The sequence below is a fragment of the Lottia gigantea genome (genome assembly GCF_000327385.1).
Source record: "Lottia gigantea unplaced genomic scaffold LOTGIsca_29, whole genome shotgun sequence".
Classification (NCBI taxonomy): Eukaryota; Metazoa; Mollusca; class Gastropoda; family Lottiidae; genus Lottia; species Lottia gigantea.
This window is the reverse complement of record NW_008708943.1, coordinates 251,597-265,340: the sequence shown is the minus strand read 5'-3', so window position 1 is coordinate 265,340 and position 13,744 is coordinate 251,597. Positions and strand designations below refer to the sequence as shown.

The following is a 13,744-nucleotide window of genomic DNA, read 5'->3' as shown; positions in this document are numbered from 1 at the left end:
TCCCTTCTACAACCAATTGTAAGACACGATTCCTTCAATACAAAAAAGCAAAACGATATACAGGTTTTGAAAGATACTACTAACTACTAACACAATGATTTGATACAGATCATCGTTCAGTGGATAAAACCAAAACGCAAAGGCAGCAGTAACGTTAAAGATTCTTGTCATGTCATTTAGCTGTAGCCTGCGGCGTAGGAAAACGTTTAACGGATAACTGCACGCAGGACTGGTGTTGTAGAGACTAATAAAGTTACGGGTTTGACGAGACGTAAGAAAACCCTGAAGCAAGTTAAACTTGACATAATTGCTGTCGTATCGATCCCAGTAAAACTAAGCTTCTTGATTCTGTTGTAATTTCTGAGATTACCGGAAGCTGAAAATTGTGGTCTAAAAATATGGTGGTCATTTCAAGGGTAATTCCATGAAATTGGCCTCTTTACGTCTTTGTTTCTAGCTTCATATATTGATAGCTTTTTTCTTTGTAGTAATTTGCATCTTATTGTCTTTTATTTAAAGTGGCAGTGAAAGGAATACTTTTTTTAAGTTTTGGTGTTTTGACTTTGCTATTCTATAAGATCTCGAACATCAAGGCTTCGCTATGTTTTGTCGTTTCCTGATGAATGTTCCTTTTCATTATTTGATACTGTTATTGCTATATATCTTAAATCAGGTTCTACAAACAGCAAAAACATAAATTTGTGTTGATCAAATGCTAAACAGCAGACTGTGATAAAATAGCCATAAGAAAGCATTACTATCTTAACTGTCGCAACATTCTAGTTTATAGAATGTAACACGATAACAATGAGCCACCATTGTTCTCAAATATTGTAATATGACGCTGATTTGTGGATTATATACTTTAAGAGTCATCATACACGCAGATAAAATAATCGAAACCAGTTGAATTTTGAACGACATGCATGGAACTTGAGGAAACCACAATATACTTTGAACATCTTTGAAGACGCGTTCATGAGGATAAATTCTTTTTTAACTGAAACTTTAAATTCCCGACTTTATTTGCTTGGTATATGTCAGTTTTCAGTTGTTGGAGTCATGATTCCGTGGAAATCCACAATGGCTATCTTATGTTACAGAGAATAATACTTGATACAATGGTATTTTGCTGTGGTCAGAATAATGATAATAAATTTGTCTCTGTCAAAAATAAAATTGTTTCTGCAGCTGCTCAACTCTATTATTGCCTTGCTTATTGTTCGAGGTGTTTTTTTTATTTTCTAAAGACACATTAATTTTTGTGTAATGTTTCTTGTCATTTATAATTTTTGAAGAGTTTTGAAAATAATATATGTATTTTTTTTTTTTTTTTGAATATGAAAATTGAAACATTAAATTTAATTTCAAAAATGCGTTCTGCTGTTTTTTTTTAATAAGGCATTAATCCCTATTTTATTTCTATTATTGCGTAATTGTACTGAAATTTTTGGCTTGGTACAACATATATTTTTACATCTTCACCATGACTGTAATACCCACCATTCTTTCATCACAGAAGTTTGAAAATGCTGTCATTTAATTGAATTATAGGCAAAGAAATAAGAGATCTTAACGGAAAGTCTGTAAACAATAAGCCAAATGATTACAGTCGATTGGCTGCACTCGCTCAAGTACAATCCTATCAAATTGCGACGTTCGTAATAGTTTAACATTGTAAAGACGAAGTTTATAATAGTTTGACATTGCCCAAGACGAAGTTCATCATAGTTTGACATTGTCCAAGCGATGTTCGTAATAGTTTGACATTGTCAAAGACGATGTTCGTAATAGTTTGACATTGTCAAAGACGATGTTCGTAATAGTTAGACATTGTGAAGATAGTTGTCAAAATATCCCTTTAAGGCCTAGTTTTTTTTAACTCCGCTTGTCTATTTATGTATAAGAGCGGGGAGGTTAAAATCAGTGCTATTATGAAAACCTCCCACCGTTTCGTACCTTAAAGCTAGAAAGTGAACGGATGGAAATATTTTTATTTGTCATAATGGAATATTGGCCTTTGACTTTAGGCAAAATTAATAACTTTAATGAAAAAGAAAAAGAAAAATAATGCAATTGACCTAGCAAAATGTTTCCCATTGCATACTGTAGCCATTGGACGCCATATTCATTCAACTAAAAAAAGAAATAAACAACATATTTTACAGGAAAGATCCAGCTGGTCCATGCCCAGCCTCTTGGCATTAATAATTGCAATTGGAAGAATAAGGAAAGATGACATATTTCATATTTTCACGGGGCGATCGAAATTAGGACCCACGACCATTTGTCCCACTAACCCAATGACGTCTTGCAGTCAGTCCTACATATAATATAGAAAAAAAGATTTAATTTGGGGGTACCTTAAGTGGGATTCTAAGTACAATCACCAATATAATGAATTCTGCAACTGGTAATTAGTTGGGAACTCGAACCTACGAATCCAAATCAGCTCAAATTTATTATCTCTCTTTATTTTGTTATGATTATTTACTATTTGGCTGTTTGCTGACGGGAAGTATTCAAGTTATGCGATGGTTTGGCAAGTAAACTACATACAATGATATATAACTGTACTAACATCAGATAACCATTGTTTATGTTTCATTACAGTGGATGTAAGAATACCAGTCTGACAACAAATAGACCTATTCTGCATTCTAGTCCACGGTACAAGCACAGTTCGTTTTTGTTGTTGATGTTTGTGATATCAGTCAGTCCATCTGTCATTCTATTATAATTGTACGTGTTTTTAAGATTAAGGAATTAAAAACAATACATTTTCAATTTTTTGGATTCAAAATTCAAAAATAATGTTTTATCACAACAATAGAAGATCAATGTTGTTTCATTACTATCGTATTACAATCTGTTTGCCAGTGGAACTCGATAGTTTATTCACTGATATGGTGTCACAATCTTTGAGCTAGCTTGAAGTTAGTTTAAATCAATGTTGGCTCAATGCTGTCACAATCTGTAGGCTAGTTGAAAACGTTATTTTTCACCAATGGCGGCTCCTTGCTATTGTGTTTTAATCTGTAGGCAAGTTGGAAACCCTAGTTTTAACCAATGTTGCTCATCGCTATCGTGTCACAATCTGTAGGCTAACTGGAAGCAATAGTTTTGATCAATGATGGCTCAAAGTTATCGTGACACTTTCTGTGAGCTTGTTGGAGGCGATAGTGTTCATCAATGGTGGTTCACTGTTATCATGTTGCATTGATAGTTGAGCACGATGATTTAGATCGTGTCGCAAAAGTTTGACAAGTCAGTTTAGATAAATATTGGCCCAAAGTTATCGTGTCACAATCGGTAGGCTGGTTGGAAACAATAGTTCTGATCAATGGTGACTGATCGCTATCATGTCACAATAAGTTTGCCAGTTGGACACGGTAATTTTGATCAAGTTTAACCGATAGTAAAATCGTGGATCAGTGCTAGCTAATTTAAAAAGCCTGAACTAACCTAACCAATTAAATTTCTTGCCTTTCCAGCGCTGGGATTTTGTGACGTGAACAAAAGTTGTATCCCAGCAGTATAAAATTATGATCAAGTCCACTGAAATAAGAAAACGCCATTTTATTGGATGTCCCCAACTGACCCAGTAAAAATTTGATTGGTTAAAGCAGAGGCCATCAGGTTAGTTCAAAAGCGTAATTGGATGAATGTTTTAGGAAGCTTTCGTCAAAGTGGCTACATTAGATATAAAAGCTAATAAAAAAGGAAAGAAAGTTTGATCTTATTTTAATAAGTCTGTCATTTCACAAACCGATAGCCAGTTTAACACGATAGTTGAGAATAATGTTTGCTCACTGCTATCGTGTCACGGTCTGTTAGCTATTTGATGCAATAATTTAGTTTAAGATAGCAGGCACTATTTTTCTATTATGTTTTTTTGTAATAAGAATTGATAGTCTAGATAGACTGAATGACGCCAGTATGATTAACTGAGGTGAAAATATTGACATGGCTATTGCAGATTATGTGTTATAAAAAGTAAACCCTCATTGTAATCCTAGTTTAAAAGGGATAATAATGACATAAGGATTGTTTTGTAAATTTTATTATTATACAGGCATATAATTATTCTTCTAATTAATTGCCAATCCAAACCACTTCCATTAATTAAAATTTTCAGTCAATTTGCGGTATCATTAACGAGATATGAAGTATCCTCCTTTATCACACAACAGTTCCCAGGTTCATAACACGGGTTCATAAAAAACAATATGGACTCGCAGCACTGTGTATATTAGGTCATGTATTCGCATTGGCATATTTCGAAGTTGACGACTGGGTTAAAATTGAAGATAAATGGCATGAAATTAGTCCACAAAACATAAATTTGATTAAAACTTTTGTATTTAGTTAAAACATGAACGTGTTTATCAAGATCATATTTCCTACGCGCAAGGCCAAAGGGGCTGACCTCATATGATGGCCCTATATAGAAACTTTGCAAGGAATTTAGACAAAATGTAATATGTTGTGTGATAAATAGAATTATATCTTTCACTCGTGCTTGTAATATGAAATTTATAAAGTGTGTTGCCGGATTAAATATTTTCATGCCCTTTAGGGTATTTAAGATAGGGCGCTATATAAGTATGTGTATTGTATTGTATCATCAAGGCGTCAAGGGAATATTAAATCTGGCAACTCATTTCATTAATTTCATATTACATAAGTACTCGTTTAAGATCCTCTATCTATATGCGTCACGTCATGTAAATTCTCTTACAAATAAATTGGAATGAGGTTACATGACTGACTCGTCTGCCTCAGTGTGGGCTAATGAGACAGGAAAATTCATTTAGAGTAAACAAAGTAATGCCATTTATTTAATGTTTATGTAATTCTGAAGAGCTATTCATTACGCCCAATTCGCTAGTAATGGTGTAATAATTGGTTTTTGTGAATAAATGTTTGCACACCTAATAGGCTATTTGTTTTGATAATATCAAATGGCGACAATAAACACATATTTAACAGTAAATAAACTTTTTAACAGAACTTAATCTAAAATAGGGTCAATGTTTCATATGAAAATGGATATTTTTTAAATAAATTTAGTATAATAATTTTGTCTTTTATCTGGATTGGATTACATTTGTATATAATTTTTACTTAAAGGCGACACTTCACTTATTTGAAATTTGATAAATGACCAAAAGTTATAGGTTCGATTATAACCACCAGTCCTTTGTGGATTGAAACTGAAGTGTCATTTTATTTAACGTGACGTTTAACTTGCCAACTAAAAAGATCTATAAATAATAGATACTAGATAAAATAGTTTGCATTCTAATTAAATATTTTGGCATTTGATTTCACACGAGGAAAATAAATATAAGTGTTAACGCAGTCTCAAATGAAGGCAAAGTCCACACATCAACTATTTGATGAATATAGACTAATTGCTCTTAAAGCATTCAAAACTAAAAGTGAGACCAAACTTAATTCGATAAAACTGAGATCTATAATGCCCCGCCAGGCAATTGTCGCCTCTATTCGCCGAGTCACGGCGTGTATTTTGGACAATGTTCGGCGATCTGTTCTGCAACGCTTTGAAATAGTCATAGAATCGAAGAGGTCGCCAGACAAGCGATGTGACATCTCCTTGAGCAGTATAAAAGCGAGTTGCATAACTCGAGGTTATAGGTTGACTTTAGATAATTTTTTAGGGACTTTTTCTCTAGTTTTCCTTACGTTTGACCTCGCCCTAGTACATTTTATGTCGCTGTAAGATCACAAATGGTCACAGTCCGGTGAGAAGAGGCTATGATAAAAAAAACCCTAATTAAAATCACAAAAAACATAGTCATATACCAATGAATACCTCAAACTTAAAAAGTCCAGCGCAGAAAAATTAAATTATTATTTGTTACACTCAGTTACTTTTTTCAGGTGGACAATATCGCTTTCTTATCTTCAGTTTCTAAGATTGGACTGGCGAATGGGAAAACTATTACGATACGTTTATATGGATATCAAGATGTGCAAATAGCAATATCAAAGAAATGCTGATACTATTAAATATGAGGCATATATAATTTCACTCAGAACTTATAAGACACGAAAACGCAATTATTTTTCAATTAGTTAACAACTACTTTCCACGTGAAGATTTTAAATAACATTAATAATCAGTTGGAGTATTATGTTCTACCGCCATCAGATTGCAGAATATTAAATATTTCTGAATGTTCTCTAATTTTTAGGATTTATGTTCTTCTGTTCTGTATCGTATTGGGATGAAATGAAAAAGTGTTTGATGTCCTACTGTTCTGTATGAAGTGAAAGGGGTTTTTATGTCCTAATGTATTGTACCCATGATTGTACGTTATGAAACGAAATGACATTTTATTTGGGTAATAGAGTTTTTATTCTACTGTTCTGTACTTATGAAATGAAATGGAATGTTATGTCCCAGCGTTCTGTTCCTGTATTAGCTAATGAAATGAAATGGAGTTAAGTCTCCTAATTTTCTGTTCTTATAATAGAGTTTTTTTACTCTCCTTCGTTGTATTTTGTATTTTTTTAATTATGGCGTTTATGTCTTTCTATTCTGTACAATATTTGACTTGAACGGAATTAGAATGGTGTTTGTCCTGTTCTAATCTTCTATCTCTCTGTCGGAAACGTAAGTATACGACCTGATGACCCCATTCAAAACTTCCTGCTACAACAAAGATGTGATTCAGAAGTGTTACTCGTACGGAAAGGCAAGATAACCTAATGGCAATTCCGTTAATACCATTGTGATGGGAAATCATTAAGATGATTTATAAACATCTAATATTAGCTGCAAGCTACAATTAAATTCTAATTTAGATAAACTAGTCGATATCAGCATGCAGGAGTCATAGACTTTCATTGTGGTTTTTTTATCGGTGGTTGGGTAATATCTGATGTTGTTCCTAGTAGTACATTGCGTGACAACATCAAAGATAATACTTTCACGAGGTATGTAGCAGAATCCCATTGTAATCACCAGGGATATCTTGATTTGGAACATGGGCAACTCTTGACAGCTTTCCAGTAGTCGATCTCACAGATCTAGCAGTCGTTCAAAATCTAGATGCTCTCCGATATACCATGATGAGTATAACCAGTTCTGTTATGTATATCGACTTCGTTATAGGATTGTACGCATTGAAACGATTCTCTATTCTGTACGTTACTGGTAACGCGTTTCATAAGTGTCGGTTTGCAGTTTGACCCCGCCTCAAGTAATATTTTTGAGTGAAACGAATGGTAATATACATATATGTTTATCCACAGAGCAACGTACAACTTACTATTTTATATTCCGTCTTCAGACTGACACAGAATAAAAACTTACTTTATTACCAAATCCTCGTGGAATTACTATTCATTAAAGGAATCGTAAAGAGGTTTTCTAAAATTTTCATATGTATCGAGGATATTGATATCATCATTTTGCACGATTTTTTGCATAAATTTCAGTCAGGCATCTGTGGCTTTTCTCAAAAGCTACTATTGATATATAAGAAACTTGCGATAGTGACGTCATAAAACGCAGTCGTAAAGTCGTAATGGTGCAAATCTATGCTATAAGTGTCCCTTTTTAGAAAAACGCTTTACCATCCCTTTTTAAAAATGTCAAAAGCGTTTCTATGAACCAATGTAACACACTGCCAGAAAACTCAGAGTTTCTAGTTTTATTAATGTCCACTGTTTATTATACCGGCCTAACAATAACATACTGGTGATTGAGAAAACCTACTTTAAACCTACAGTGTATCAATGAACAGTTTTATTCTGCACAAAGGACGATGTAGAGTTAGAAATCCAACTACGAAGTGAATTTTTGTGTGAGTTATTTGCGACGTGTGAACAATAAAATAGGGATTACATAGTGCTACATTGTGTTTATGGCTATCACTATAATATGCGTTCCTTGTTTTCGCTGCCCACTCGTTTCTTGAACTAAAATGGTAAAACTAGTATCAATTGGGAAACTCAATCAAACAGTAACAGTATGTGATCTAGTAACAGTAGAAGAAATTGTTACGAATCTATTTGCGTTAACCATATCGTGCAATCATTCAATTGAAATTTAGTTCAAGATATGCCAGTTATTTAACTATATAAGTTAAGTTACCTCGGTGTCTAACAACATATGCCAAATTCTTAATTGTGTTTCATCATAAGATTGATTTTTCTTTATGGATGTTATATTTTTGTCTTATTGCTAGAATTGGTTGTGAAATCAGTGTTTTTGAATAAGAAACGTGTTGCTGAAGGAATAGTTATATACATAATAGATATTTCATGAAAGTAATATGTTCTTGCTGTGAAAAGTTACTATGACGATAGAGCCTTGTAAGCGAAATCGGGCAGTTGAAAATGCGTTCCCTGTTTTCGTTAAATGGAGTATTCATCTCAAATAAAAACAGTCGATATGTGGCCTAGTTATCTCGTTCATCAATCTAGCTTCATAGGATGTAATCATAAAATACAATAGCATTAAACACACTGGCTTCATTACGAGAAGACTATAGTTGACGATCTTAATCGCTAGGCGATGGTAGGTCTTCTGGAAGTATACTGTGTCATGACTCTACGATGATAATGTGAGGCCCAAATCCCAGTGGCATCATGTGTTCACCATTACAATATTATAATTAAAAAAAAGCTTATCTCATGCCGCCGACACGTGTTTCGGATATAACTCATATGCTCATCAGTACAGCTAGTTTTGGAAATGGAGGGTAAATTTCCAATTTAGGACTTTGGACGTACAAACGAACTCATTGATCAGATAAACGACGTATTTTAATACAAAGAATGGGCTGTACACCTACAATGTTACAAAAACCTCCTTTAGTGGAAAACAGCAAGGCGTCGATTGCGTCCTCGAATGAGATGGATTTAGGAGAACGTCCCAGTTTTACCGAGTGTCAAATGGATTTAGTTCGTGAAACGTGGAATATAGCTCGAGAGGATATAGCTAGGGTTGGTGTTGTAGCATTTTTAAGGTAAGATTGATACCAATATGTCATGTTTATATATTTTTAAAATCCAACTTTCCTAATCATGAGTTGTTCATCCGGCCCATTGGAGTACACAGTGATCACAAAATTGGTTCCCAGTCCTCTTTTCAGGTTGAATCCATTTCATAGTTCGTTATTCAGACTAAATCTAGATGATAATTCATTATTCAGACTATATCTAGATCGTAAGTCGTAATTCAGACTAAACCTAGATCGTAAGTCGTTACTCAGACTAAACCTAGATCGTAAGTCGCGATTTGTCATTCAGAATGGATCTAGATCATAGTTACTCATTTAGGTTAAATATATATGGCAGTTCGTTATTCAGTTTAAATTTAGTTTAAATCTAAATCTTAGTTCGTTACTTAGGTTAACTAAAGATCGTTATCCGGGTTCAATCTAGATTGCAGTTTGTCATTCAGAATGAATCTAGGTCGAAATTCGTTAATTCAGACTGAATCAAGATCCTTGTTCTCAATTTAGGTAGAATCTAATAAATCGTTACCTAGGTCAAATCTAGACCATAGTTCGTTATTTAGGTTATCGATGTTGGTAATTCAGGTTCAATCTGGATCGAAGTTCGTTATTCAGGTTTAAAATGTTGAGCGTAGTTCGTTCAAATCAACTCTAGATCGTAGTTCGTTCAAACCAACTCTAGATCGTAGTTCGTTCAGGTTAAACCTGAATCGTTGTTCATTCAGGTTAAATCTAGATCGTAGTTCGTTCATGTTAAACCTAGATCGTAATTCGTTCAGGTCATACCTAGATCGTAGTTCTTTCAGGTTAAATCTAGATCGTAGTTCGTTCTGGTTAAACCTAGATCGTAGTTCGTTCAGGTTAAATCTAGATCGCAGTTCGTTTAGGTCACATCATATTGTTAACATTAAATAAGCAGCTGCTCAAGTTAGTAATACTGTTATAAAAATAATTATTATTGGAAAAAATCTGATAATGATGTTATAAGTGTATTATATTAATTTATGCGTTATGCTATGTGACCTCATCAATACAGAATACCGTAGATTCAAACAGGTGGAAATTATAACTAGGTTTTGATGACTTTATGTCGGTTTTCAGCTTGTTTTGTACAAAGGCAATGAGTAAAGAATTGTCTCGTTATACAACGATAAGAACATAACTAACAAGTGATAGACTGTTACATGTTAAAGTCATAACCATTTGTTTGCAAAGTGGCGGCGCAGTTGTCCACCCATTGAATCAGTCTGTCCCCTATTTGTACTCCAGTCTCGAAAGGTTGACGCCGCCAGTCCCGCCACTGAATACAATGAGTAAAATGAAAGCTCAGGTTCGAAATATGCCAGTGTCACACAGTCTTTTCTTCTATCATCTTCATAATTATTTTAAAAGTTGTAGATCTGAGTAATTACTAAAGACTCCACATAGGATTGATATCTTGATTTTGTTTCACCTTTTTAATGTTTTAAAGCAAGCTTTTCAGTTGGGTGGATTTCTGATGTTAACCATCAGACAAAATGTTTAAAATTTCAATAGATTTCGTTATAAACCAGACAAAATTAATTGGCTTAAGAGAAACCCTCGTTCAAATCACTTAAATTTGTCTTTGATATGTACATCACAGATATCTGTTCATTGAAATGTAATAATGAGAGTTAACGGAGTAGAATCAAACTAGAGATCGTCACTTCCGGTGAGAAAACTACAGACGCCGGGATGGCTGTTGTAATGATAAGCACTAATGCCAAGAGGTATATAATCATAGAAGCACACCTGCAGTGGGCTGCCTGATCTGAATGGAGCTTCGGGCCTCATTTTTGTTCTCTGATCCCTCAGGCATGTTGTAGATACGGCGCTGAAATATAACCCAGACCAAGGTGATGTCTGGTATACAGTAGTTAACCATTACATGGATGACACTTTAGAATATAACCCAGATAGCAATGGGCGATATATCGGTATATCGTGATATATGGTATCTTTAGTTATTTAGTGTTTTTCTTACATATTTAAATTGTAGGTAAAAAAAACAGTTTGTTAAGAAAACCATACGTAAGAAATAACGTGAAATATTCCCATATCATGATATATTATTCACTGAAACGGATGTCCAGCCCTAAACCCAGAGCTCATGAAGTGGCCATGGACCTTCCAAAGGGTTGAGGGTATGTGTTTGGGTAGAGGGGTGGAGGGGGGGGGGGGGTTATGCCCCGATGGCCGACTCTCCTAAATACAACACTGCGACTGTGTGATCGACTGGTTTATGTATGAAGGTTTGATATAGAATTTCAAGCCATACTCGAGTCGTGTCTGAGCCCATTCCTCACTTTTCGCTTATTGTTTTATTCTATTATATCTATAGTGCACCGCGCATTGACGCCTTTGGACGACTGTCTTCCTTTAACGTACATGACATGTTTTGCAGCAGTAATTGTTAATAAATGGATTTTCACAAACATGTGTTATTTAATTGGCCTCATAATACGTGCTGAAAATTTAAAATGCCATCAATCTGATGATGTTCGTGTCAAACAGAGTTCGTATGCTCATCAGTAATACATACACATTCGATTCAATTAGAAATTCTATACTTGCATTTTCGTTCTTTTAATTCGATTTTTCACTTCATTTTTTCATGTTTTGGAAGAGCATACAAACTTAACTATAAACTTGGCTTAGTTACTTCATAACCCGCAGAAATATTACTCCTTAGAATGAACATAAATGTCTCAAACTTGGTTAACAAGTGTATATATTCATCAGTTGGACTCACCAGTTGCCATGACTAAAGAATATAATCTCTTTAGAAGGCGATATATCCATTAAACTAAATAATTCTTGAAACTGGCTTCTAAGCATGTTTCAAAATCACTGCGTTTAATGGATTATTACTTAGTTTTGTGGACTTATTGGATTATAGAGAGAGTTTAATTATAGTTTTGAAACCAGGTAGGTCCACAGACGAACAAAAACTCAAGTTTAAAAATTTCAATATTTTGGTCATCCTTAGAGGTAGTATTTATTTAAGATTTTCCCAAGGTCAATTTGGTCAGTGAGGCCAGTGATGCAGGGACTAACATGGCAAAATCGTTCCGACGGGACAACACGGCAAATACACCTCAACATTTGGAAATCAAAATGAGAATCGCAATTTTCTTGGGAGTCGCTTAGTTTGACAATCAGATGCAGGAAAGTAGGATGCGAGACTTCATTTCGTTTTATATTCGTACACTCAACCCATCAGTTATCTTAACGCCATATTTTTGGCATCTGATTGGACATACGAAAACAAGCTTGGTAACACCCTGCTGTGTTTCAACGTAACGGAAACTTCTGAGATTTGCCGAATGACACAGGATTTCGATGGTTCGCCATTTTCGGGGCTCTTTTTGGGCTTTGAATATATGTAAATAGCCTTCAGATGTACTAAACATGTAAGGAAATCGCACAATTCCTTCAAAAATATCTCAAACTATGAATTTCTCTTCCTATTTCTATAGATGTCTTTTCTGTATATGGTAGAGTTCCAAGTAAAGACGAGTCGTCATTTTAACTTTCAAACGAGGATAATTCTTGACACACGTGGATTTGAAAGCTCAAGTGATGAGACACTGAAGTAAAAAATCGTTTAAGTTACCTAAAAGATTAAACAAAAGCAGACAATGTTATGGAGAATTTCAGCTCGAGAGATAAAACTTTCTATAAAAGCAGCTTAATTCATATGTTGACTTTTTAAATTGTTTTGTCAAGACTGTGTTATGTGTTTCTATTGTTCAACAATAATACTTAACTACGTAAGCTATGGCGGTCTTTATTTTACTTAAAGGGAAACAATCGTCTAAAAATTCACTCTATTAGCTGGACCCATGCTCGGGAATTAATTTGCCATCTGTTTCCATGTTAATTTTCAAGATTCTATAACTTTTTTCCAGAAATCGTTGGAACTTTCCAATATGTTACTATGCCTGGCCAATACTTAGTTTCTGGACAAAATTTAAATATATCTTGACCATGAAAATAATGAGCTGGCCAAACTGAAAGTAGAACACTACATTTTATAAACATCCGCTTGACTGTCACTGCACACAAAACGACTATTTTTAGAATAATCCTTTCGCATGAAAATCTCTTTTCATCTCACAAAATCTGAAAGAAAATGCAATCAAATGACGAACTACGTCTTATATCTTGACTGCAATAGCCACCTTTCATGTATTAAAAAAATTTGTAAATGCAGCTATTTGGTTTGATTGTAGCATATACAGCCAATTAGAGTCTTTGGTAGTATTTGACTGTATTCACTGCCGTAAATTCCAATCAAATTGCTGCATTTCATAATGTAAGAAAAGTGCACTATTGCAGTCAAGGTATATGACGAAGTTCGTAATAACTTGACTTTGTGAAGATGTCTGATCCACCTTCAATGAGATGAAATAGACAGCTGTTCATTTTGTCAATTCCATGTCAATTGTTGAAAATATTGGAGACTTAGATTAGAATATTATCATCATAAGATCTTGCTGCTGCCAAAAGATATTTCAAATCTTGATTCACATGACTGGCTGAGATATGTGTAAGAGATATTTGGCAGACTATCAGCTCGTTTGAGGGGAAAAAGAGAAGATTATATAATGACAATTAGAGCACCATTACACTGTATTAACTTTCTAGTCTGGTGTTTACACAGCATACATTTATTTACTTTAGGCGGAGGGGGGGGGGGGGGGGGGCTGAATTTTGTTTGGAAT

The 13,744-nt window shown here is 34.3% G+C and overlaps 1 protein-coding gene across 1 annotated transcript in view; it reads left to right on the top strand.

Moving 5' to 3' along the window:
* Positions 1–8,931: 8,931 nt before the first annotated feature.
* LOTGIDRAFT_118731 (hypothetical protein) overlaps positions 8,932–13,744 on the top strand; it is a gene marked incomplete at both ends in the record, with an annotated part of 25,812 nt that continues 20,999 nt past the window's right edge. The window contains one exon of the mRNA XM_009056743.1: positions 8,932–9,005. Coding sequence (XP_009054991.1) covers positions 8,932–9,005 — 74 coding nt within the window. The remainder of the gene's footprint in view (positions 9,006–13,744) is intronic.